Raw genomic sequence first — 27707 nt, 5'->3', positions numbered from 1 at the left:
GTTAGGCTAACCATATTACCTGTTTCCTTCTCATCCCAGGGGACAGTCCTATGTGACATCATTCTCCTCAATTTCCTGAAAGGTGCCGATCAGTATAAGGCCAAGAAATTTGAAGAGGTAAATCTATGCAAAATATACCATTAGGCTTGCTGGGGTCTCTCTGCAAACAAGAGGCAGCATGTGGCATAACATAGCCAGTCCAGACTTGAGGGGGGACGGAACCTTTAAACTGAAATGTGCACTTGAGGCTATTATTATAATTTATTCTGCTATTAGAGAAGAAAGCAATTTGGCATATTTCAGACACTTGGAACTGTTATCCTCTTGATGAGCAGCCATTATCCAAGCTCCCACTTGGATTTTTGGCAGTCTCATAATAAAGTTTCAATGATATCCAATAAAGAAGCCCAGCCAAGCAACTGAAGACCAAATATTCTGCCTTTATTTATTTAACCAAAAAAATATCTTCTATTCCCATCTTCCTTTATGCAAGACAGTCCCTTCTCTAGAATTATTCTCCACAAAGGGGATTTTTTTTTCTTTTCCAATTAATTAATTCCTCATCATTTCCTACTTTGGCTATTTCTCCTCTCTTCCTGCCAGAGCCAGCTCTGATTAGGCATTTATGCATTGTATGTATGTCTGCTTCTTATCATAACGGCTCTCAAAGCATAAGAACGAGAATAGCTGTAAATGTGGACAAGGTGAAAACTACTAGACACTCTCTTTCATTTAACAGACATTTAGCTCTAACTAAAATTAGATTACAAAGGATCATTATACTTATAGTTGTTCCCCCTGTGCCAAATGATCTCTAGTCACGGCAGAATTTTCAGTTTAGCAGCACCTTCTGAGGGATCAGAGTTGGAGTTTTGCACCGGCTTCTGAGAGTCTCTTGTTTGCATTCCACTGTGTTCCACAAAGCAACCTAATTTAAGTAGAACACTTGCAGTTCTATCCTTAATTCCAGTTTCTATTATAATGAGGAAAAACAGATCGGTATGCTCTAAAAGAAAGCCTGTTGCCATTAGTAGTCAAATGTAGAAAACCAAGAGGTGATGAGCTACTTTATGCTTGGAAGCCTAGTACCGTATGTCATTTTTCTTAATCTAGAGTAAGGATCTTCCATGTTTGTGATCTAGTGAAGTCCTGTTCTGGGCAGGGATGCTGCTTGAGCCATTCACGTATCATACCTCCTGGGGTAAACCGTCCTTTAGAAAGGACCAGTTTAACAGAATGCTACTGCTAGCTTCTCCCTGTTGTCTGTGTTTGACTTTGTCCTTGCTTAACGTTACAAAAATATTACTGAAGACTGGTACTTTTTCATAACAGTTTCTAAGCTTTGAAATTAAACATTTAATAAAATTAAAAAAGACACATGAGGGAGGAAATGGGCAGGGGAACTTTCAAATTCAGGCAAGCAAAAATGCCTTCAAAATATATCTTATCACAAAACTTCCCATCATACACCCTTTCAGAAATATTTACCGAACCTTTATGCTGAATTATTCAATAGCTGAATTCTTATGGAATTAGAAATCAGAGAGAAACAGATTCAAGGGGAAAATTACAGTTTTATACTCATTTATCAGAGAGTAAGTGCTACTTAAGTAAGCAAATCTCACATCTGATTAGACATGCAGGATTACACTGAATATATTAACAGAACATGTTATTTTTTAGAGGAATCACGTAGAGGGAATCTTTCTTTTATTGATTGGTTCAGTATAATAAAACTACTTTAAAAAACAGAAAGAAATATCTTTAAATGAAGAGATTTAGTTAGGATAATAAAAAATAAGATACATAAAGCATTCCACATACTTCCTCCAAAGAATTTCAGATGACACAAGAAGACAGCTTAGTTTACCATAATCTATTTAAAGCAGTGCTTCCCCTTTCCAAAGAATTTCCAAAACTACTAAATCAGTGAATTTGATGAGAATTATGTAAAATTATTCTGCTTCATAAGAGGAAGCAAAGAATCTGCATAAGAACTTAAATAAAAAGTAGGTAAAAAAAGTAAAAAAATAAGCCTCTCTTTCCTTAGTAAAAGATTTGTGTGACCTTGTCTTCTTAAATCTATTTTCCACTTTATTAAATTTCAAACAAAATGTATGAAATACAAAATAAAAAGGGGGAACTTTCCATAGTGGTTAGAGTAGTTCTCCATAACCCGGTACCTCCTTGATCTGTCTGTCTTTCAAAATTCCCTGCAACATAGAGTTGAAAAAAAATCAAAGTAGGAACTGGGAGAAACAGGTTAAAATCCTTGTTTTGCCCTATGGAGACAAGTGTCCCTGATCCCAAACCAACTCACAAGGTACTTGGAAAAAGTGTGTGTGGGGGGGAGAATTGTGGGAAAAGCACATGTACTATCCTGAACATTTTGGAGGAAGGATGAGCTATTACGGTCAGATATGTCCAAATGTCAGGAATTTATGGAGTTCAGGTAAAATTCAGGTAAAATAAGCAAGGTACAAACGCTCAGATTGGATCAGCATTAACGGATCTCAATGTCCTTCTTACTAGGTATCAGAGACGGTTCTGCGTCCCAACATTCCTAGAAGCTCTATGTATCGAAGTGACCAGACTTTGGGAGGTCGTTGGGAGGAGAAGCAATCAACTGATTCAGGGGCCTACTCAATTGGGCTCTAATACATAGGAACTTTGAAGCAGACACAAATAAATTATCTGTGCTGGTCACCTGCATGAACATTGCCTTGCGATATAGCCTTCACTTTGAGCCTTCTTTTCAAAACCTATGGTTCAGGATATGGCTTATGGTACTTTAAAAAAAAAACCTTTTATCTTGTGCTTGTTATTCTTCCCACTTTGTCTTTTTCCTCATCTTAACCAAATACCTGTCATGTCTTATAAAACCAGAAGAGCCCATTGCTTCTTCAGACTTCTGGAAAGCAGTGGGAAATACCAAAAGCTGTAACTAACCCATTTACTAAAACGAGACTATTGTAAAATCATTAATAACAAAATATTAATACACTCTATGTATTAATTGAAGAAATCATAATCCAGGAAAGTTCTAGGCAGCAGCTAATAAACCAAAACAAATTGTATGCAAAGTGTGTAACTTGCACTCCTAAGAAGAATCAATGAGGCAGCTGGGATGAACTGCTGCCATTTGTAATCACAGACAAATACACACACACACACACACACACACACACACACACACACACGGGCAAATGGTCATTTTCAGTTATACCAGATGACACACTTTCCTGTAGAGGAGGAAAACAAGCCATATGGGGAAGAAGAGCTTTGAATTTTCCATTGCGTTGCAAACTGGCAGGCTCTAGGGAAAAATGGCTAATATATCTTGTAAATATTCAGACATTTGCTTTTGTTCCCAGGCCCTGTTGTTGAAGATTCCCTAATTCCACACAGGCTTCTGTTTGATTTACAAAGATAAAAGCAGAAGAAAGCAGAGTCCTGCATCTAAGTCTCAGATATCCAAAAAGAATACAAAAAGCAGCTTTCTAACTTGTTCAATCATACTGCACACTGACAAGCAGTAAGTTTCCAATGTTTTCAAATATGGGTCTTTCCCTGGGGGTGGGGGAAACCCTACCATTGAACTTGACACTTTTTTGCTTGCAAACATGGAGAAACTGGTTCTTCTCCACAATGCCAGTATAGATTCCTGCAACTCTCAGTACTGCTTCTGGTCCAGCTTTTCTAGCTTTCTTTTCTTCTTTGGTCTCCCAAATGGCCTCAGGCCTCTCACTGTACAGAACAGGTATGGATTCTCCCATTGACCATGTCCACTGTGGGTTCTGAAGTGTCCTTTCAGCAGACTGATCCATGAAACCAAATGCTCGCTTCAAGAGAAGCCGAAATACAGAGCAGCAGAAGTACAGAGTGGATTCAATTATTTCTAGAATTAGATGAGGATGATTCAGATAGATTCAGAAGATGTTTAAAATTAAGCAGAGGTCCTCTTAAAAATAACAGGATTCTCACAAAGCTTTATTACCCTGTTTTCCCCGAAAATAAGACCTCCCCAGATAATAAGCCCAATCGGGCTTTTGAGTGCATGGGCTAAAATAAGCAGCCATGAGGTGACCACACTCACTGCCTCCTGCACCTCAAAAATAATAAGACCTCCCTGAAAATAAGATCAAGTGCTTATTTGGGGGGGGGGGGTGTCAAAAGAAAATAAAACCCTGTCTTATTTTCGGGGAAACATAGTAATGATTTGAAATTTAAAAAGATATATTCATGCATCATCTGCAAAAATCAATCCAAATTCCAGAATGTGGAAGGGGAGGGGAGGAAAAAAGGATGTAATGTTTACAGCTGATGGAAAGAGCTTCTAATCAAAGTAAATAGTTTACTAGGGTTTTGCAGTCATGATGCTTTGTGGGAAATATGTCAAAACAATGTATCTTGAGGCTATTCCAGACTCTGTGCTCTTCACTAGCCTCTTTCAAGAGCAGTAAAAGGTAAACTAAAGCTTTTTAGTTTGCATTTTGTGGAATTTGGCCAGAAAAAGCTGGATGTCATTGCCTGTTTCTACCTTTTTTTTTCTTTCTATTGCTTCAAAGCATCATTTGTTAATTCCATTATGAGTCAATGGGTTACATATAGAGCTAATCCACATGATCAGTTTGCCCCAGCATCTAATAATAATCCCAATATTCTCCTGGAGTCAGGAACACAGGAGGCTGTCTTCTTTTTTATTTATCAAGTTTATTGGCTGCCCATCTCGCAGTTCAGGCAACTCTGAGAACCCCCAACCAAGCAGGGAGACATCTTTTTCTGCTGCATCAAATGTGACTTTTTTTTTAAATTTGGGGTAGTTCAAGGAGTGCTCTCTGGTTCACCTGCTGTGTTTTATTTAATGGTATGAAAGGTTTGCCTTCTAATTGATTCCTGTGGACTGCGGCAAGAATCCTTTCCATCCACACCCAGGTCATCAGTTGGTGTCCTGCAAGCCAGTTTGTCCTGCCTTTAGAAGGATTATGGTCTGCTGAACCTTGTTTATATGTGTGTGTGTGTGTGTGTGTGTGTGCGTACATGCGTGTGTGCAAAAAGATGAACTATTTACAAAAATCAGGTTAAACGGATTTTTAACAAAGTTCAGATGGAAGTTCTGCCACTGGAAACCATATGTGTGCAAAAGCCTGTCATAGAAATTTCTCAGTTTAGCTGGGAAGGGTAAAGAATCAACCAGTTGTCGGGCATAGTAAGCATGGTCTAGAGAAGCCACTAAATTATTGCTATAGTCAAACAAATGTAGTAATTTGTTTGACAATCTGGAAAAGGAGTGCTTAGCTGGGATATTATTCAGAGGTTTTGCAGATTCTGTCACTAACTTCTAAAAGAACATGTACTTTTCTATATTGGTGGTGTACACATCTAGACTGTATTAGAATACATGAATCTGCTTTCAGTTTGCACATTAAAATTATATTAGGCAGAAAACATATTAATTCAGAGAACTAATTAATACCATATTAAGTAGCATAGATATAAACAGGCACACCCACTGTGTTAGCCAAACTGTCTTTAAATTAAAACCAATGCGCCCAAACTGACAAAATCATATTTCAAAATAGTCCCAAATTAGTAATTCTACAGCAACAATTAGGTATATTTTGAACTGCTTATATGGCTGAAGCTGTGACTTCATTAGTTTCTAGTCTGAAAAGTAGCTCTTGTAATAACAGTTTACAGTATTGTATATATTATCAATTCCACAGAAGATAATAGTTAGACAACATAATGAGAACTTCAGTTTAAATAAATTTTGAATGCGCAATAGGGAATGGCTTTTTCTCTGAAGCAACCGGCATTTGAAAGCCTTATAAACATGATTAAGTTAAAAAAAAGAAACCCTCAGGCTTGGGTTCACATAGAGGTCACCTAAATAAGGGGAAGATATAAAAATGTAACATCAGAAGCAGTATGCACTCTGATCTAGAATCTTTCACTTTCTTGTATTCCTCTCTTCCCCTCCACGCCAAACCTGGACTGTTTTGAACTTCAGCTCTTGATGCACGATCTGTCCAGACAAACAGATGGCCAGCTTAAATTCAAAGTAGGTTAAGAATGACAGTGCATGCACTTTATTTTGAAAGAGATTGAAAGCAGCTGTACAAGGAAGCCAATTCAAATTAATCTCCACCGTTTAAGAAAGCACACATACTGGGCACACAGAAAAAACATCCAAACATCTCAATCTTATGTTTACTCAGAATGAAGTTGCACATCACAATAAAACATTTGGAAAGATACAGATCCATTGTACCTATGAGTAAGTCTCATCTAAACATTTAGAAGATCTAACTAGCTGGTTGATATAGTGTATGACTAGTTTGATCTATTCTATCAGATTAAGGCAGTGCTTCTCAATTATTTTCTGTCATGCCCCCCCTAGGAAGAAGAAAACATTTCACGCGCCCCGCGCGACTGTAAATAGTATCATTTGTCTATAAAATTGTTATAAGTACACCTCTGCATAACACTGTATCCTTATTAACGTATAAGAGAATAAAAAAAGAAAGAAATGTGGATCAATTTACAACAAAGAATAGCTTTATTAACTAGCAGAAAAGATTTAAAGGAGCACAGGATTTAAAGGAACACAATATTAAAAAAAACTTTAACCTGCAAAACAAAAATATATAAAATAATTTGAGCTGAGCCCCCCCTTACGGAGCCTCGCGCCCCCCCCTGGGGGGCCAGCCCCACTATTTGAGAAGCACTGGATTAAGGCAACGTGTAGTTTCATTGGTTTTGGCTCAGCATATTGCATATACCCTACTGCTGGGATTTACAACTTAGTGCCAATTACAGCTTTTTCAACAACTCTTGATTAAATAAACCTTGGCACTGTGCGATGGATAAACTCTGCTGAAGAGAAGAACTTGGTTATTTAGAGGTATAAGGGGTAAATGAAGAGATGGTTCTGAGAAAAATGCAAGGATTTTCTAGATGAGGTTTTCATGATGCTATTACGCTGCCTCATTCACAGAATGTTTACTCAGTATTAAGAATATAACTTCTTCTAAAGCTCTATGTTTCCTCCTTCTTCCAGTTCACTGGAAGTGGAAAAACTGGACTAGTTGCATTGTGCCTTTGTTTGCTTTTATAAGGATCAGTCCATCTGGAAACCGTCCACTACGTCAGCAGCATATTTTTCTGAGTCAGATATGTCTCAGAGAGAAGGTCCTAACTCATCTTCTACTTTCTTGAGTTAAGATGTGGAGAAAGAGTCAAAACAATTTTTCTCAGCTGCTATTCCTGTGAAAGAATTACAAGATACTCCGACGCAATCTTTTCACCACACTCCATTGCATCCATCTTCTTATCTGGACTAGCTCATCTCTCTTTCTCAGCCATAAATAATTGTGGAAACATTTCTAAGCCTTGACGTCTTGAAATTGAGTGTTTGGTTATCTCTCACCTCCTTCCAAAATGAAGGATGTGAGCAAAGCACCCCAAAAAAACAATGGCCACTGTTTCACTAGATATTGGTTTCCAGCTTTTTAAAAAAACGGATAGAACTTTGGATTCTATCTTAGTGTACCAGAAGACAGAATTGTTTTTACCCTCTTGAAGGAATGAAAATGTAGAAGACAAGTATCATGACAGAGCCTTGGTATACTGCACTCCATTGGATTAGCACTTGGATCCCAATGGAACGTTACACCCACTTGCTTTTGCTTCTTGACTGTCCCAATTTGTAAATTGCTTTCAGGGATGTTTTAAGATGTGAAGATATGGGTGGGGATGACAGGGAGTCAGCCACTCCAATCTTTACCTGAAGGGTGGAAGATACACCTTTCCATAACTATTCTTTCCAATGCAGAAGCCGCAAAATAAAATAACTGAGTTTTCAGTAGTCGACAGATGGTAAATTGTGCTATGGGACAACTCCCATTCTGCATGGGATTTCCAGCATGTGATAAGACTCATAGTCCAGGCCAGAGGCCTTCAAACTTGGCAACTTGAAGACTTGTGGACTTCAACTCATAGCTGGCTGGAGAATTCTGTGAGTTGAAGTCCACAAGTCTTAAAAGTCTTAAAGTTTGGGGACCCCTGGTCTAGGCTAACTTATTTGCGGAGGGGGGCAGCTTTGTGATCCAATAACTGACTACCCCATGTTCTTTTCCAGGAGCTTGACTGTGAAGTATAAAGCCCCATTGAGAATTCATTGTCTAGAGAGATGGAAAATAAAGTGAAGGTGGTGGGTCCCTAAGCCTGAACAATGAGAATTTTAATCTTTTGCTATTCTATCATAGTATATATAGAGCATTCATGGACTCTGTCTTTTCTCTAATTTTTGATATTGTTTTAACATTGGATCTTTGAGGTCCAATTATTTTTTTAAAAAACCACCCAGTCTGTTTCCTGCCCTTATAGCTTTCATTGACTGGCACTTGATTTTATGATAGGTCATTTATATTAATAGCTGAAATTTTCCTCCTTCTGCTCCTGGGCTTTCAATTTTTTTTTTGTTCGTTCTTCAAAGTTAATATGTAGTTCGGTTTGTAGAAACAAGCATTAAATATAATATTAAACTAATTAAAAACTCGAGAATAGAAGATTTCTCAACATATTCAAAAGTTTAAAGGGTCACATTAAAAAATACAGCTTCTGGTTCATTAAACATTTTTAGCTTGGGAAAAAAATAAATTGGTTTCTATAGTAAAATTTTATACAATCAACAAAAATAGATCTCTGAAAAAGAAGATACAAAATACAAAACAGTGAAAAATATTATAAATTCCCTCCACTCCAAATTATGAATCTGGTATTAATTTCTATAAAATGATACAGAGAGAGAGGGAATGAGGGGGGAGCCTGTGTATTTAAACCCTGTTTTGAAACATGGAATTAGTAACTGAGCCCAAATTTAGACATAGTTAAACCCTTCTAAATTTGAGGGATTTAAGAGCACCTGGTCATATGGGCCTATTTTGCTGCTGCGAGATTTAGAGACAGTGTTTAATCCCACACAGGCCTTCGTAAGGGTCCCTTTTATTAGGTAAGGTTTCCAAAGTCTAAACTGGGATGGACTCAGAAGGAAGTCTCCAGGGCTCGCATTCTTGCAGCCTGCTCCTTCTGTCGTCGCTTACATTCCCGCCACACCGTGAAAGGATTGACAAAAGCCAGAAGTATTAACACTACGAAGGCAATGTTAACCTAGAAGGAGAAACAGAAAAAGAATGAAAACATCCAATCCTCAACCAAAATAACTCCAAGGGAATTTTGGTCACTTCTCCCAAACTGGTAAACGCTGCCTTTCAGGCAACATATCCTGGATCCTAACACACCACTGCCGGGGATATGGCTGACATCCCACAGGAAAAGGGCCTGAGAGGGATACAGAATACTTACATAAAAGGAATCTCCCTTTAGTGGACCCTTGATGAGTGTAAAACAGGCATACTGTAGGAGGGACACCACAGCTGACAGTCCCATGACCAGACCATAGAGTTTCCCAAAGTGTTCAACGGGAAAACTGTAAAGTAAAATGGGAGCAGGAAAGGAATCATCTCAGCATTTTAAAGTGCTATAGAATAGAGTAGAATAGAATAGAATAACAGAGTTGGAAGGGACCTTAGAGGTCTTCTAGTCCAACCCCCTGCTTAGGCAGGAAACCCTAAATCATTTCAGACAAATGGTTATCCAGTGTTGGGGCATTCCCAACTTCTGGAGGCAAGTTTCTCCACTGAATAATTGTTCTAACTGTCAGGAAATTTCTCAGTTCTAAGTTGCTTCTCTCCTTGAATACCGTAATTTCCACCCATTGCTTCTTGTCCTGTTCTCAGGTGCTTTGGAGAATAGCTTGACTCCCTCTTCTTTGTGGCAACCCCTGAGATATTGGAACACTGCTATCAAGTGACTTTTCCTCATTGTTGCTTTTATAGCAACTTGTCACTTTGCCCTCCTTCTGGATCTTTCTGCATCCCTAGTAGGATGAAGTAGGTGGGTGGAGCGCTTGTTTGCACCTACATCAGTGTTTCATGGCATTCTCACACAAAAGAATGATAAAAAGGGAAGGACGTTTTGGTATTCATCATACACTATAAAAATATATATCAACAGATTTAATTAATGGATATCTCTGGGGAAATATCATCTTGGGCTTCGAGATGATTGAATCAAGAAATGTACTTTCTTCCTTTCTGATTCAACTCTCATTGCAAAATACAAATAACAAGATATAATCTAGCTTCATGCCTGTTTTCACATAAATTAGTGTAAGTACTGCTATCATGTCTCCACTTATTATTATCATAGTTTGTCTATGTTATTAGGCATTTGAAAAAACAGAATGCCCAATAAAGTGTCCAATAAAGATCGGAGGGCATTTTAGCAGAACCCTGAAAATCTAAAAAAAATGGGTGTTATAGTTGTGTTTTTTTTAAAAGCAGGAAGAGGGGAGGAGAATTGGGTATGCCAATTGCAATGCCCATAGGAAGAAATCTTAACCTCCTTTAGCAGTTCATGTTTGCAGTTGAAAACCTGCAAAACTGGAAAAAGCATATATGGCACTTCCAATGGAAAAGGACTGGCTGACAACATTTTTCCTCATCAGAATCATAAACCTCTGTGATAATTCTGTGGCATGCTTAGCCATAGGCTTCCCTTCCTTTCCCCACTCCTCCCAAGTCTTCCTTCCCAATTTCTCTTACGCAATAGCCAAGAAGGCAGCATTGCCTCCATAGAGGAAGGAGCGGCTCACAACTTGCAGGATAAATGTGGCATACTGCACAGGCAGCACGGGAATGGCAGCACAGATGGAGAAGGCCAGGCACTGTAGGACTGTAATGGTCAGGGACAGGATACAAGAATGGAGGTCAGCAACAGGATCTAGTGCCCCTGCAATGACAAGAGTTAATTCAGTTAGGGAGAACTCAAAGCACCCCACTTGCGGCAGGGCCATCTAATCTGGAAGGTAAATTCCCACAATTCAAAGGGCATACCTTCTCCCTTCTTTTGCCTGTGTTTGTGCCAGTCAAGAATAAGCCCGTTCCATGGGGCGCACAGGACTCCACAGAGCTGTGTGAAGGCAAATGCATTGGTGTATCTACTCACTGTGGATAGAAAAAAGGAAGACCAAAGATAACTGCAGTGTCATTCCAAAGGCAATTTTCCCAATGCAATGGATTTTTCCTTTCTATAAATCACGGTAGTTGTGCTTAGATGAAGTTAAAATGTGTTCAGGTTTTGACTCTTTGGCCATTCAGTTCTCAGAACTGAGAAAACTCTCCCTTTGGGTATGGAACAAAGCTTCTAACAAGACTAATACGACAGGAGGCTGGTAGTTCCCTCAGCTTGCTGGCCGGTCCTATCTAGCAATCAACAGCCGAGTTCTGCCATTATTCATATCTGAGTTTTAAAATGACACAATTTAAATCTTACTTCAGCTGCTTATCTCTGCTGAAGACAGGGAAAAGTTTTCAGGGCAGGCCTCAGGCTATGTTTGATTACATCCTGACCCCATCATCTCAAGAGAGAGAAGAACATCGTGGAGGAGAAATCACCTGCCTTTTGTGCCAGGAAGGGAGAAAAGGGGGCAACATAAATAGAATAGAGCAATGGAACATATAATATATTCTAGGAGAAAACTTTCTTTTTGGGACCCAAAAGGTTCACACGTTATGCTAAGCCATGATTATATGAAAGCACCATTTTTGGAGGAAAAATGATTGGATTGCAGACCTTATTAAGGCAAAACCAAGCGTATCATGGTTTAATGAGATATGAGGACTCAGCAGCTGCATATTTCTTATAAGGCAAGAATATACAAGTTCCATCTGCTCAAAGACTTTGAGCAGGCAAATTAAGGACCAGGCTCCAGAAAGAACTGAGATGAGTCTCTTATGCTTTAATACCTCTCCCCAAATTATTTTAAAAAGTCAAAACAAAACAAAATCACAACTTGACCCCCCCCCCAAAAAAATGCTGCAAGCTGATGGGACTCTAGCTCATCCTTGCATTGTAAAGCAATGTTTTTTATCAGTTTTTCTCCTCGTATTTTACACTTTGCTGCCCCCATCAAACTTCTTTCAACTCTCCCTATTCATTTCCATAGCTTTCTTTCTTGTTGCTTGCTTCTCACTTACCTTAAATTTATTATTATCTTTCCCTATTCCCCTCTCTTCCCCAAAAACCACCTTCCCTCCCCACAATTCTTTGGCTTCTCTCAGTACCAAGGCTGTCGTCCTCATTCGCGAGTTTTCTCAGCATGGGATTGAGGGTGCCAATGAAGAGGTAATGGCGCAGCTGCATCACTGACAGCCATACCAAGTGCCAGAAAAATAACATGGAGAAAGCGCATTTCCAGAAGGATTTAACAGGCGGTTGCTTGGCGTCTGCTACAGTATCAGTATCACCTAAAAAAAAAAAAAAAAGAAACAGTGGATATACTCTGGATTATGTCCAGTCTGATTTTTATATCACAAACTCAGAATGTCTTCTCACAGGAGACTAGTTGCTACTGTTTCTCTGACTGCACTTCCAGGATTAAATGATTAATTATAAATCACACATATGTGGACTTAAGTTTTATTAATGCCAGGGGGGAAAAAGGTTTGGTTAAATAGAGATGAGACAATTATTCTTGTTGACTTCAAACCAGACCCACCAAAAAAAGTATGTGAAATAGTTTCTAGGGTATAGAGGACATCAAAAGTCAGTCAATCAATCAGAATAGAGCTGGAGAGCACCTTGGAAGTCTTCAAACCCCTGCTCAAACAGGAGACCTTATGCCATTTCAGACCATCTCTTCTTAAAAGCCTCCAGTGATGAAGCACCTACAACGTCTGAAGGCAAATTGTTCCACTGGTTAATTGTTTTCACTGTTAGGAAGTTTCTCCTTAATTCCAGGTTGAACTAACTATGCCTTTGGTAACAGTTCCTACAGTGTATGAAGTCACAAAGCGCCCTCTCGCTTTTCTATCAGCCTCTGATCAATTGGCTGACATGCTGTTTCTTACTAGCAATTTGCAGCAGGGTCACTGGGAGGAAAAAGGAAACAGTATTTCCTAGTAACATGACATTAAATGTGATTAATATCTTGCTGGAACTTCAAGGAGTAGATCCCACATCCTGGGGAAACCATAAAAAGTGAAAAATTATGACATCTGAGCTCATTCTTCCTATCTGCTCTCCCATAAAAAATAGTTGACTGCAATAGCCTAGAAGCACATGGTGACTTGGGAGCTGATCATGTTCCACAATGCCTAGCAGCTAAGAAAATGGGTAATTCAAACCTGGCTTCGTGTATGGAACTCTAAAGAGAGTGAATGAGGCAAAAGAAGGAGAATAAAAGAAACTGGCTACAAACAGAGGACCCTCTCTCAATCCTGGATGAATTGTGTAAATCCAGTGAAGGCTGCCCCTGAAATATACATGGAGGCAGACTCCTATTTTACCATTACTATCAGAGTTTTGGCAGCGTGACTAGTAGATTGAGGTAAACCCAGGAGCCATAACACAGCACACAGGGCCTTAAGACAATTAACAGTGGTGTATGTACAAATATATATATAGGCAAACACATGCAGGAGATAAAATCCCTTACCAAAATCCCTTTTCAGAGAACCTAAAAACTACACAGAAGAATAGCCCAGGCATTCCAAATAAAGGAATCCTAGCTAATATGAGATTCACAAGGGGGGGGGGGAATCCAAGGTCTCTTCCAATTCTGTCATTCTATTATTCTAAACCAGCCATAGCCTATACCTTTGTCCTTGATGGTAGCTTGTTCTCCTTTGAGTGCTGACTCATCGTGTAGATTGTTTGAGTCTTGGGCTTCATCTGCAACTGTGATCTTGGGGGAGCCTTGTTCCTCATAAGTGTGGTATGAATGGGAAATCCCAGGACAGTTCAATCTGCAGACACAGGAAATATGACACACATCTTGTTCTCCCGTTGGACTTGCGAACTTATTTCTACATACATCTTGCATACAGAACGTTACCAATGTTACATATGTACAGAAAGAAGGAAAAGGATTTACGAGAAAGCTTTTATGAATAGAATAGAATAGAATAGAATAGAATAGAATAGAATAACAGAGTTGGAAGGGACCTTGAAGGTCTTCTAGTCCAACCCCCTGCTTAGGCAGGAAACCCTATACCATTTCAGACAGATGGCTATCCAACATCTTCTTAAAGACTTCCAGTGTTGGGGCATTCACAACTTGAATCCTCCAACACTTAATTCTTGAAGCCATTGAACCTTAGCATGAAAATGCAAAACTGAAATGAAATTAGTCAGACATTGTGCAACATTTATATACATTAAATGGGTAATCAAACATACAAAGCAAAAGGTGGGGGAAAGCCTCAGGGACACTGAAGTTTGTATTTTTCTGGTACAAACCACTTTCAGTGTCACATTTGACTTAATCATTGTTCTTTCTAGATCTTACTCCTTACTGCTTTCCTTTACTCTTTCTTTGCATTAGTATCTCTGAAATGCAAAAAAGAATTACTAGTCTGCTTGCTAATACTGACATCTACCTTTATTTGGAAGTAAATCCATTACACTCACTGCCCCGGTTCAGACATAATGCAACAGCATAATGTGATTTATTTAGCTTTGGCACAGAATGACGAGTTAACTCGCTTATTGCGGCTCAGCATAATGCATGAACTACACCAGCAGAGCCAGTCTATATCTGGCATGCAGATGGATCTAACTGCAACTCCTTTTTCAAGAAGCAAAGCTACTGTAGCAATCAGGAACAGAAACAAGGTGATAAGACCAAGGATACCTTTGCAAATATTATTTGAAGTTAGGGGAGGAAAGGCTCGCTTGGAAGCACAGAAGGGACAAGTAAGTGGAGAATTCAGCTCTTCATCCCTTGTTTCCCTCCTGATTTTAACTCACAAGAAGTGGCTTCGTCAAACTGAACTTGGAGAACTATGAGATGTACATCAGGAAATATGAAATTGTGTTCATATCTGCAAGTAAACATATAGAGGTCTGGCCTACTAATGACACCTAATCTGCAGGCATACTTAAGTCATTTAAATGGCATCAGCCATCCCAGTGCAGGTCACCTGCTCTATTGTTAAGTTCAGATTTTTCTGTAATTTTTGTAGCACCTGGGCCAGAAATGTGACGTAACAACTCAGGAACAAAAAAGCTTAGGATGAATAGGCAGGCACAAGGAAATCTATGAATCTAAAATTGATAACAGAACAATGCATGGATGCATCTTTTACCTTAAATAGCAGCTGGATGTTAAGAATAGACCTACTGGTGCAGCTTTTCTAGACATCAAATTACTTTTGCACACTAAACTGCTGTTAAAGGCACAGTGACAGTCAGATGAGAAGCACATCCCTAGACAAATCCAAGGACAAGCTTTCACAGTGCGTGCCTAAAATAGCACTCAGAAAGAAGGATTGTCTTTATAGGATTAACTGAGAGGATCTAAAGATTCCTAAAATACATTCTCTGGTCACTAAGATTACAGGCATCACAATAAACAGCTAGAAAAAGGAAGAAGCAACCGGAGAAAAATGATAGGAATATAAGAGGAGACTAGGGTTTTGGGAAAGTCACACAGAGGAGTCAGCTGCCAATCGGACAGAAGTGCTGCTTACCCATATGTATAGCCTGGGGGCAGTGGATAAGGAATATGATATCGGGGCATCAGGAAAAAGGTGCGAACTAAGTGCCAGGCGCTGCAGGCAGACATGAAGAAGAACATGGCTCCCAGGGAGAGGCCTTGCTCATACAGGAGCTGAGGACAAACAACGCATTCCAAGATAAGCCTGCTGTATTTTAACGTTCCTACCGTGTGCGCCAATCCTTGAATTCCTGCAGAAATGTAGCAAGGAAGATGGAAAGGCTTCAGTTCCCCCTTTCCACTTGATCCTCTATCCTGATCATTCAGGTCCTTTTCAGCAGAGGCGGGTGACTTCTGAAATGGTTGGGCAATTTTTTGGTACCACCATTGAACATTTCTAAAGGGCCCGTTGCCACAGTGAGAGGGGCAGGGATGCCAATAGGGCAGAGCTAGGTCATTGATGTGAGTGATGATGAGACTTCATGTGTTTTCCTGGATGGTTTGAGAGGTGGGTTGTTTTTTTTTTACAAGCTTCCTAATTCAAAAGGGGGAGAAAATGGCTGCTGAGCCAAAGAAAAAATACAGTTTCTTTAAGGAGATAAGTGTAGTGCATCCCCACATCCACATTGGCATACAATTTTGGTTTCAAATCTAAAGTGCAGTATATACCTACACTAAATCCTGGGTTTATAAAACTAAAATTCACACAACATGTTATACCCAAACAAATACATAAATGGTCTGCTTTCCACAGCAGGCTAAGACAGTATCAGGGTGGCTACCATAAATTGAAACCTAAACCTCCTCTAGATGCTGGATGAACTCGGCCAATTAATAGTGTTAGCAGGCCAAGGTTAATGGGGGCTTTAGTCAATGCAACATGTCACATAGTACAGTTCCTTTGGGTCTCTCAGCCTTAGTTATTCATTCTGCTGGGAATTGCTCAGAAACTCCAGTTATTATTCTCCTCTACAAGCAAAGTTCAGCCACAAAAGAGCTTTAGAAAGCTGAGTCAATGAGGTAATTCTGTGCCTATGATGATGATCCAGCGTCTATCAAAAGCAGCAACAAGGCAGTAAAGTCCAAATATAGAAGTGGGAGGCTTTTTTTAAAATTAAAGATAAATTGATATGGGAGGCCAAAAAAAAAAAAAAGGCCCCTTTCACCAACCTTGATGATAAGAAATATAGCTGAGGAAGAATCAAAGGCTCCATTGTAGAGGGTAATGATGGTGGACCGATGTTTTCCGAACAGATTCCCAACCTGGAGAAATAAATTAAAAGGGCGAATACCCTTTTGTGGCAGCAGGACGTAGTAAATCAGGGGTGTCCAAACTTGGCAACTTTAAGACTTGTGGACTTCAACTCCCAGAATTCCCCAGCCAGCTGGGGAATTCTGGGAGTTGAAGTCCACAAGTCTTAAAGTTGCCAAGTTTGGACACTCCTGTAGTAAATGAACTCAGTTCTACACAGGCTACAATATAAAAAGTTAGATGCTATGGAAGAACAAGCAATTTGTGAAACAGGCTTCTTCCATGCCTGTGGCCAATTTTCCTGGGATTTCAACTCCAGACTAGTCCGATACATTCTGAACATGTAGGAAAATGACATCATGGTTCTCCTTTCCCAGCTGGATTTGAATATTCCCCCAAAAAGGAAATACAGGTATCTCTGGGATCTCCTCCAGTACCCAAGTAAAAGTTGCCATGGTTAAAACTTATACCTGCCCACCCCCTCCGAAGTTCTGTTTGAACAGTTTCCTTTCCCAGCATCCCACCCCAATAGGATGCACAAGGGAAGAAATTCAAACCTGCATATTTGTCAGAATGAGAAGGATCCCACCAACAGAGATAAATGTCATTGCTGGGTACAACATTACCGCAGTGGCTGGAAAGAATAAAAATCATTGTATTATCATGTTCATAACCAAGACATAGATAATCTATCATTCAGAATACTTGCTGTCCACCTTCCATATTCATTCATAGACCAGAACTAGATAGTCAGTTGTGCTAGTGCATGAAAAGCCATTCATACATTGCCCATACAACCATTCCGATGAACCAGTTCCCAACGTACATAGAAGGAGCATAGCAAACTGTCGCAGCAGATATTTTATTCTCAGTTCGGGAGAAATTAGTCATAAAAAACATGAGCCCATGGTCTTTGCCCTGCCTTTGTCTTTTGATAAATATTAGCAAAAATTATCATGTGACGATGTGCATGAGCAGAGGTGAGCTAGACAATGCGCATGATTTTTGTGGAGAACTGGCGCCAGCTCAAGCAATCTCAATAAAAATACATACAGTAGAATTATTTCTCAAGAGAGGCACACATCCAGTCAGGCACCTTGTAGTCTTTCAAGATAAATGTATAAACGTATAAATGTACATTAAGATAAATCTCAGAGAGTAGCCCAATGCATAGCTAGGATATGGTATATCCTTCACATCTAATTACCTGTCAAGCTTTGAACAGTCAAAGGATAGCCATTACCCCTCATTTAGCCAACAGAGGTTAATTTAAACATTGCATTGATAACCAGTTACCAAGACATTCTATGTATCGTGCCCTACCCTTAACTCAATGGTCCACTCTCAATAAATGGACCCACTAAATTGCCTTCAGCTAAGATGAATTAATAGAATAAGGAGAACAAGGATCTTGGTTTTTTTTAGTAGGAGCATAAAAGAATTTTTTTTAAATCCAGCAGTTGTTGCTTTTATATGAAAGAAAACCTGGCAACACAGTATTTCCTTTTCTATCTAATTTTTAAGATACAAGGCTGCCTGTATCTCACAGTCTCAGTTTGAACTACAGAATCGGTAACAATTTATCTGCATTTCCCAAACTGTGTAACTACAGGTCATCCTAGACTTACAACCATTCATTTAGCAACCTTTCAAAGTTGCAACGCCACTGAAAAAAATGACTTATTACCAGTTCTCGCACTTAATGGCTGTCCCGGAAGTCACGTGATCAGAATTTGGGCCCTTGGCATGGATTTATGATGGCTACAGCATTCCAGGATCGTGTGAATGCCATTTGGTAATTCCCTTAACCACCATGTCAAAAAAGATCATAAAACTGGGTGCAACTTAACTCTCTCATTTAGCAACAGAAATTCTGGTCACAATTGTGATCATAATTTAAGGACTAACTGCACTGTTGTTCCTAAGTCAGAACTTGCTACACAGAATGGGGGGAGTGTGTGCATTTGTGTTTGTGTGTGTTCAAGCCTACCAAGCCAGTGGCAAGTTCTTTACTCATATCAAGGGACACCTGCATATTCTTAAAAACCACATCTTCATATACTGCTAGCTTGCTATGCTAGCAAAAGGAAACAAGCTGCAGAGAACTTTCCCCATCTATCCAACACCTCCCAATGATTCATCACCAGTAGTCATCTTACTTTCTTTAGCATTTTCTACATACCGACACAGGTTTAATGAGCTCAAGCGGGCTCTTCATTCAGAAGTACTCACCTGCTGAAGAAAATGCAATGAGGAGACTACCCATGGTGTAGGAAGATCTGGAAAACAAAAGGAGAGCCTGAGCTGTGAGTGCATATGAGGTTGTGGCATATTTTCACTTTATCTCCACCAGATACCGTGGCTTTCTTCTCCAGCTATCCATCTTGAACTTAGATAGTAGGTAGGTTGGTAGCAGTGGTGGGTTTCAAAAAATTTTAGAACCTCTTCTGTAGGTGTGGCCTGCTTTGTGGGAGTGGCTCGCCGGCCATTTGACTGGGTGGGAGTGGCTTGGCAGCCATGTGACTGAGTGGGCGTGGCCAACTTGTAAAATGTGGTGGAACTCACTTAACAACGCTCTTGCTTAGCAACCAAAATGTTGGCTCAGAACTCTGGCATTTGAAGCATGCAAGCAAGTCTTAAAGCTGTCAAGTTACAAGACCCTTGCACCCCTAACCCTTTAGAAAAAAAACCAGGGGTGTTCAAACTTGACAACTTTAAGACTTGTGGACTTCAACTCCAAGAATTCCTCCTCCAGTCAGGTTGGATCAGGAACTCTGGCACTGAAGTGTGCAAGTCTTAAAGCTGTCAAGATACAAGACTCTTGTACCCCTAACCCTTTAGAAAAAAAACCTAGGGGTGTTCAAACTTGACAGCCTTAAGACTTTAAGGTTTAGATAGGACTCTTAGAGGCAGGCGGGGTGATTGGTGAGCCAACCAATCAGTGAGCAGCAGGCGGGGCAAGCGTGGTGCAGACGGGCGGGGGGAGGGAGCTGGAACCGGTTCTAAATGGTAGATTTGTAGAAGAGGTTAGAACTGGCAGGAACCCATCCCTGGTTGGTAGATAGGTAGGCAGTTGTGGCAATTATGGGGATCGTTAGAAGACAGAAGGTCAACTGGTCATCCAGCTGCATTAGTAAAATGAAATTTTGGATTGAGGATATTGGAAATACTCAGGGAGAATGAAAGAAAGGAGGCTGGCTGAGGAACAGAATATAAGCTTGAAACTAACATGGGAGAAGTGAGCAAAAAGGTACATTTTGGGACTAAATTCTACTTTCAGCTAATTAGTAACGTATCATATGATCAGCACAAGCTATTATAAAGTTTTACAGGAAGTATGCTTTGAAACTATTCATAGAACAACATCCAGTCTACACTTCTGAAAGCAAAGCAAAGCAAAGCGGTTGCCTCCTTTATTGCTGAGGCTGCCTCTGGCAGTTTCAACAGAGCCTCTTCTCATGCTTCCAGTCAGCTCCTGGATATGCCATCAGCAGCCTCTCTGCAGGCCCAGTGCAAGAAGCCTCATCTGGCTTGTGGAACTTTAGGATGAGGGTTTTGAGATAATGCAAAGCACAAAGCCCAGCTGAAGATACTCTGCACCTGTCACATGTCAGCTGACGCATGCTTAGCACAAAGTCAGACCTCTTCTCCTCAACGTCCAAGCAACAGGAAGAAGAGCCAACCAGCTTACTAATCTTCTCTAAGACTGGTAGACCTTTGTCCAAAAACATCCCAGCCAATACATGGATGGGCTGGAAGATAAATATAGAGTGGAGCTCCTGACCGAATTTCAGCTGCTTGTCAGCTGGGGCTTTTTTTTTCCTGGACAGAGATATATCAGCCTTGTAAATTAAAAGACTGACAATTGGTGGGAAAAGGAAACTGGTCAAACTCATAGTAAGTTCGCTCCGGATGCCAAATATCCCAATCAATAAGTGTTGCAAAGGTGACTCCTATCGCAAGTGATTGCATCCCTTATGAATATCCCATAAAGTATGCAAAATAACACTATCTCACAGCAATTACATGGGATTTGCCACAATAGGGTGATAGGCAGAGACAAGAAAGTGACAATAGCTCTTATATAACCCACTCATACCACTTGAACGTCTTCACATATCTAGCAATACACCAGTGCCACACCCATGTAGGAACTGGCAGACTGGAGTTCTAAACCAAAAATGTTTTCAGGTATATAAGGAGTCCACATAAGCCTAAGATGCACCTTGCAGGGATTTATGTAGGAAAGTTCCTTCTAGTGGGAGCAGGCAGCCCAAGTCTAGGCACCCATGAAAGGGGTGATTGGAGGAGAGAGAGCGTGGCTGGCTTGCAACAGCACACACTAGTCAATTGATGTGCTAGAAATACATACCAGGAAATGCATTTGTGCTAGGAGAATTTGGAAAACACCACTTTTGCCAACAAGCAAAAAGCAAACGAACAAAAGACAAACAGAGGCTGTCTTTATGGTGGGCAGAGACTAGGCTGAGGACAGCATGATGCATTCATGTTCTCAACAAGTGGTTGGTGAGTCATCTTCAGGCCAACACAAGAAGCACATAGGAACTCTTTCACATAAACTTTCATCGTGCAAGTTAAATATCACTTTGTATGAAGACATGATAAAAGACCAAAAGTGTCAGCCATCAAGACTGATTCATAGCAAGCCTCTAGAGTGTTTTACCCTTTGCTCCCCTAATTAAGAAGAAAATCCTGTTTCTGAAATTGCTATTTGCTTTGAATGGAGCTTGCTTATTGTTACCACTAGATGGATTTCTTCACAAAGTGATGAGTTTCTTGGGTCACAGCAGGAAAGGAAAGAGTTAAATCCTCTCCACCAGCCCCTGCTGTCTCCAAATAACTAATCTGCCAGCCTGGCTCTAGCTATAAAAACTGCAGGGGAAAGTAAAAACTGCAGTCAATCATATACATTTTACCCATAACACTTTTAAAAATTGTTGAGAACCTTTCAACTGGCTAGTTCATATTCATGTCAACAGTTTAGTGTCATTCCTGCCCCAATACAGCTTAGTAATTAAATTTTGAGAAAAGTACATATTTGAAATATAGTTATTTTCACTTAATAGTATCGCATCTTCAGAATGGTGAGTCACATCTGATCACTAAGAAAGACCAAGATGAATTTCAATTCTCAAATGCTTTTGGAGCAAGACACGAAAACAAGCACCTTAGCTAATTTCAGATATTGTTGGTATTACATCATTCTACAGTGTTACCACATTGAGAATGTTTCCTGCAGTTGCCCAATGAAGTTAAGTGGTTTGGGAGGAGGGGTGAAATTATTCATTTATTTCTGCAACATTTACTGAAACCACAATAAGTATGCAATGGTTTCAGACACGAGAGGAAATGCCTGGATTGAACACAATAATTCCTTATACAAACAGCAGTTTCAAAGAAAATTGAGCAATCCAGTAAATGGCTGGGGAAGTAAAGAAGGATTTTACTTCTCTTCCTCTTTCCTATTTCCCCATTGGAGCTATACTATGGCGGAAAGAGTTAAACAGTGTCTTGAAAATGTCCCTCTGAAGACAGTATTCCCATTGAGAACTTGAAAAAGCCACTTGCTTGGTTCTCTGACCTTTTCTCGAGCCCCTATTTTTAGGCTGGTAATAATAATGAAAGGCACAGCTTGCCAGATCACTATGAAGATGAGTCAAAGACACTTTATATTTCAGAATATAACTGAGAAAAAGGAGCAGCACACAGAACCAAGCACCTCTGCATTCATCCAGGGAAGCTGGACTCAGGGGATCTATGGAATCCGATGGGACTGATCATTGAAATTAGCAGCATCGGATGCAGTAGCTGGGGATTAGGAAACCTCTCTCTCTTCTCACAATTTTGAGACCTCTTCCACACTGAAGATGCTTCCAAATGTTTGCTCTGCAGAAAGCCTACACAATTTGCCATCTTAACCCCAATTCATTTCAACAGGCTAGCAGGCTGTCCCCTCCTAAAGTAATGATTTTGTCCTTCTATCTATAAAAGGCGGCTACAAACAACAATGGGCTGCTTTAGGCCTGGGGGTGCCCTGCTGACCACAGATCTCACTGGGCTTTTGTGAATTTATGTGAAAGGCAGACACCCTGAATTCCATACTTCCTTCTTCGGACTCTGCTATGTAACCCCTTGTTTGACTCTTCCATAGCACTAAGTAACTCCAAAGGAAACTTTATTTTACTTTACTTTTATTTAGATTTTTATACCGCCCCCTCTCCCCAAAGGGACTCGGGGCGGTGTACAGTCAGATAAAAACACATCAATAAATAGAAAATACAAACACAAACACAAAAGAGGAGGCAATAAGAAACTGTACATATCTGAAGCAAAGTAGTTAAAAGCAAATTTAAATAACCCTAAAAATACCCAATTAAAATAAAATATCTGCCAGGAGGTAGAATAAAACTACAAATGGGCCAGGCCGGCTAAACAGAACAGGTGAGTCTTCAGTTTTTGTCGAAAGGAGCGGAAGTCGGTGGTGGTTCTGATATCGGGGGGGAGGTCATTCCAGAGGGTTGGGCCCATCACAGAGAAGATTGTCCTCCTGGCTTCCTGCAGACTGAGATGGATTGTTTAATCCATTTGAACATCAGCAATGGAGTCAACAGTACCAAAAGATTCCTTCACCCACCTTCCTTTTCTAAAAAGCTTTTAGAACAAACTTCACATCCCCAATTGTCTACCATAATGAAGGGGCTTTTATTCAGACTCCATACATTTGATAGAACTCTGCGTCTTCTGCCTCCACCCTTCAGGCTTCTCTCTCCCAGCCTCGATTCTGCTGGCTGAGAGGCAACATTTTCTTTAATTCTACCCAGCGGGAAATCTGCAGAGAGTCTTTGCCTTCCAGTGACTGAGCCCCTTCCTCAGCCTGGCCAGCCCAAGCTTGGTGTTTGGAGCCATTCCATTCTGCTTGGGAGGACTTCTAAAGGGCATTAAAGGGTAATTTTTAAAAGGGTAATAATACTGGAGAGTTTCCACTTTTAAAGTATCAGTCTCATGTCTGTAACATGAGTTTTGCTAATTTTGGCACCGTAAAAGGATCCACTGCAACCTTTTACATTTCGTATGCTGCTCCCGCTTTCTGCATCTTTCATTCACTGGCATTGAAGCAGTTTGACTCGACTCACAGATGCTTTGCTAATGCTGGGTGGCTACAAAGGATGCCTCTTTCATAGCGAAACTAAACTTCTCCCACCTAACCCTGCTCTTTCATACCTCTTTCAAGCTTTTCGCACAAGCTCCCAGAAGGGAAAGTAAAACATACTCTTTATACAGGTGAAACTTGAAAAATTAGAATATCGTGCAAAAGTTCATTTATTTCAGGAATGCAACTTAAAAGGTGAACCTAATATATGAGATAAGACTCATTACATGCAAAGCAAGATAGTTCAAGCTGTGATTTGTCATAATCGTGATGATTATGGCGTACAGCTCATGAAAACCCCAAATCCACCATCTCAGAAAATTAGAATATTACATGCAATCAATAAAACAAGGATTGTACATAGAACAATATCAAACCTCTGAAAAGTATAAGCATGCATATGTACTCAGTACTTGGTTTGGGCCCCTTTTGCAGCAATTACTGCCTCAATGCAGCATGGCATGGAAGCTCTCAGCCTGTGGCATTGCTGTGGTGTTATGGAAGACCAGGATGCTTCAATAGCGGCCTTCAGCTCTTCTGCATTGTTCGGTCTCATGTCTCTCATCTTTCTCTTGGCAATGCCCCATAGATTCTCTATGGGGTTCAGGTCAGGTGAGTTTGCTGGCCAATCAAGCACAGTAATCCCACGGTCATTGAACCAGGTTTTGGTGCTTTTGGCAGTGTGAGCAGCTGGAAGATGAAGTCAGCATCCCCATAAATCTCATCTGCAGAAGGAAGCATGAAGTGCTCCAAAATCTCCTGGTAGATGGCTGTGTTGACCCTGGCCTTAATGAAGCACAGTGATCCAAAGTCCTGTTGCTCAGTGGTCCAAAGTCCTCTTTTCTGATGAGAGCAACTTTTACATCTCATTTGGAAACCAAGGACCCAGAGTATGTAGGAAGAATGGAGAGGCCAATCAAGCACAGTAATCCCACAGTCATTGAACCAGTTTTTGGTGCTTTTGGCAAAAGTTATTCTCATCAGAAAAGAGGACTTTGGACCAAGGAGCAACAGGACTGAAATGCCCTCCCTTGGCAAGACTGGACTGGCATCTTTTACCTTTGAAACAATTCTTATTCTGAAAGGCTTTTAATGATACTTTAACTATAAGGCAAATGTTTGCATTGTTTTGTTCAGGTCTCACCCACCACTGGAATGCAGATCCACAAAGTGGGTCGTGAAATGGTGCAGACCTTGAAAGAGTCTTCCGTGTCATGCTTTGCATGTGCAGCTGAGTATTTCCAGGAGACTTGCCCAGCTCCAGGAAATTGGCTATATGCCCTGCTATAGCCAGGAAGAAAACGGGGTGGGGGAATAGCCTCTTCAGCATTGCTCTCCTGCATGTGGTTAATCAGTCCATTCACATGAAGTGCATAACTTTGCCCACTCCATTAATACTTGCAGTCAATTAAGGAACTTAAAGTGCAGTCACAGCAAATATCAGCTTCCTGGATTGTAATCACGCAGGAAACCTTGGACTTCCAGCTGCATAAGCTGAGATGAAGTTTGGCACCACTGAAAGCCTCTCAGAGACGCTTTGTAGATACAAATCAACATGACTCAAATATCTCGACTCTTATCACCACACAATGGAAACAGTCACACTACAACGCTTAATTGATCATAAACACACTTTGTTAACAGACAACAGGATCAGGTTCCCAGCTACTGCTCTCCTCTCCTAGTCAGTCCTGCCATCAACAGTCTTTATGGGGAGTCATATTTTTGTGGCAGTGAATTTCCATTTGGTTTGATACTAATACATAGAGAGGAATTAGCTGAAGAAATGGAATTAGCACGTGCACGGGGGAAATTTTGTACTCTTGGAGTTCTTGACTTTTGAAGGAAATTTAACTGTTTTAAATTCAACCTCTATCTTGAATTTTAAAAAAGATTGATTTGAATAAACTCAAAGCCATAAGAAATAGGATGCCACAGCATGATAACAATTTAAAAAGTTGTTCAGGGTGAATAGAAATTCCTAAGAGATAAATAAAAAGAAATAATTGCAATGAAGGGGGAAAATGATCTATATCAGAAGAAATCAGTGTAGCTACCCAACACAGTTCAGTGAACATCTAAAGATAAAAAGGATTGATATAGAAAATGGAAAGAGGACTAGGTCACACAGGTAGGTAGTCAGGAACAGCAGAGCTGATATCAAGACAGAAATAATAATAATAGTTAAGGTTAATAAAAGAAGCTAAACTTATTAAAAATGTTTCTTTAAATATATTCACAGTAAAAGAAAAAGGTAATCAGTCCATATACCAGCGGCTTGGTAAACATCAAAACAACATTAATAGCTACAAAAGAAAAGGCAGAAATGCATTTCCTATTTTGGTTCAATCTTCTCTCCCCAAAAGTTGAAGTCTTCCCCGGAAACTAAAAAAAAGATGAGGGCTAGGACCAAAGACTAAAATAGAATATTAGCATCATAAGGATATCTCCAAGTTCCACGAGGATCAGTCAATCCTAGAGTTCTCTATTCTTCAATCTTTTTGTTAATAATTTCTATACAAATGTGGAAGGAATGGTTCTAAATTATGTTACTTCCTATGAATTATTTCACATTTCTATGGTTTCCTTTTCCTACACGAATTTTTATCAAACAATTAAAATTTGCCAAACGTACTAACAAAGGCAAAAACCCTTTATCTTTGAATATTCAATTCCATTTGGTAGATGGCTATGATGAATACAGAACTTGCACTTTAGACACATCATTGGAGTAGGAGGAATAGTGCAGTTCCTATTCTACTTCCTTGGGGTGCAGCTCTCCCCTCCATCCACCCAAAGGGTGGCAAACTATGCATTAAAGTATGTGGAGATGAGTATTATGTCAAGGAAAAACAGTTATCTGGGCTTATGGAGGCTGCCTGGGTTGTGAGAGATAATAGGCATTTATCATTTCAGCTGTCTGGCAGTTCTGATAGACTGGAAAGGCAAGAGAGAAAGAAGAGAGGGAGCGAGAGAGAGGGAGGGAGAGCAAGGGAGAGCGAGCACACATTTTTATATATATACAGCAGAGAATTTCTGATCATCATAGTTCCCTTCTGTTACCATATGCTGAGCGGAAGGAACTTTATCTCTTCCATCACCGAAGCCTTCTCCATGCACACAGCAAGCATAGATTAACTGTTTCAGACTGTGGGGCAATTTTAATGTGTCTTGAATTAACAAATGCTTCCTATTATAATATGAAAAGAAGTGGGATAGAGCATCTTTCCACAGTGTTCCACTTCACTCTTTGCAGAGTGGTCTCATGCAAAGAAAATATGATGCCCTCCATGCACAGAATGAAGGGTGCAGTCCACATGGATACCTCAGCACTCCCCCAGGTCATTTGCTACAACTACAGATCCAGCTCAAATGTCCTTGGAGAGCAGGCCCTGATTCTCATGGGAAAATGTGCCAGCATTCAATACTTTCCAGCCCATTTGCATTGGTGAATCAGGTCCAAGAGACTGAAGATTTTTTTGAGGCACTTTTGATGGGCAGCATTTTGGAAGCAAAGGAATGCTCCCAAAATTGTACATGGGGTAGAGAAGGAGACCATAATCATGGGGTGATAATACAAGAAGCCACATTACACATGTAGAGAAGGCTAGGAGTTTTGTAGAGTTAGAAATCAAGTTAACACTGTTAAGCATACTATATAATTGATGCTGTAATTAGAAATAGCATTTAAACTTACAGTATATACTGCTTCACAGTGC

At 40.1% G+C, this 27707-nt stretch overlaps 2 protein-coding genes and 1 long non-coding RNA gene across 10 annotated transcripts in view; 2 read left to right on the top strand and 1 right to left on the bottom strand.

Moving 5' to 3' along the window:
- Positions 1-5045, top strand: part of P2RX3 (purinergic receptor P2X 3) — a gene marked incomplete at its 5' end in the record, with an annotated part of 43385 nt that extends 38340 nt beyond the window's left edge. The window contains 2 exons of the mRNA XM_081938701.1: positions 40-117; positions 2533-5045. Of these exons, the coding sequence (XP_081794827.1) occupies positions 40-117; positions 2533-2658 (204 nt within the window). The 3' untranslated portion in view covers positions 2659-5045. The remainder of the gene's footprint in view (positions 1-39; positions 118-2532) is intronic.
- The window catches only part of LOC309384881, a 435034-nt gene extending 426681 nt beyond the window's left edge, over positions 1-8353 (top strand). The window contains exons 2-3 of the long non-coding RNA XR_014174125.1: positions 6083-6364; positions 6741-8353. This is a non-coding gene — a long non-coding RNA (uncharacterized lncRNA). The remainder of the gene's footprint in view (positions 1-6082; positions 6365-6740) is intronic.
- Positions 8058-27707, bottom strand: part of SLC43A3 (solute carrier family 43 member 3) — a 43092-nt gene continuing 23442 nt past the window's right edge. For 6 of the 8 annotated variants that reach the window (XM_081938695.1, XM_081938692.1, XM_081938698.1 and 3 more), the window contains exons 4-13: positions 19050-19096; positions 17375-17451; positions 16736-16828; positions 15600-15739; positions 13726-13874; positions 12192-12374; positions 10962-11072; positions 10671-10857; positions 9370-9493; positions 8060-9174 (exon numbers count right to left, since the gene is read on the bottom strand). In XM_081938695.1, the coding sequence (XP_081794821.1) occupies positions 9049-9174; positions 9370-9493; positions 10671-10857; positions 10962-11072; positions 12192-12374; positions 13726-13874; positions 15600-15739; positions 16736-16828; positions 17375-17451; positions 19050-19096 (1237 nt within the window). In that variant the 3' untranslated portion in view covers positions 8060-9048. Of the gene's footprint in view, positions 9175-9369; positions 9494-10670; positions 10858-10961; positions 11073-12191; positions 12375-13725; positions 13875-15599; positions 15740-16735; positions 16829-17374; positions 17452-19049; positions 19097-27707 lie in introns of all 8 variants that reach the window. The other 2 variants (XM_081938691.1, XM_081938693.1) reach the window with 2 other exon arrangements.

This window comes from Natrix helvetica (genome assembly GCF_964273705.1).
Source record: "Natrix helvetica genome assembly, chromosome: 1".
Taxonomy (NCBI): Eukaryota; Metazoa; Chordata; class Lepidosauria; order Squamata; family Natricidae; genus Natrix; species Natrix helvetica.
Note: the sequence above shows the minus strand (reverse complement) of the source record. Positions and strands in the feature narration are given on the sequence as shown.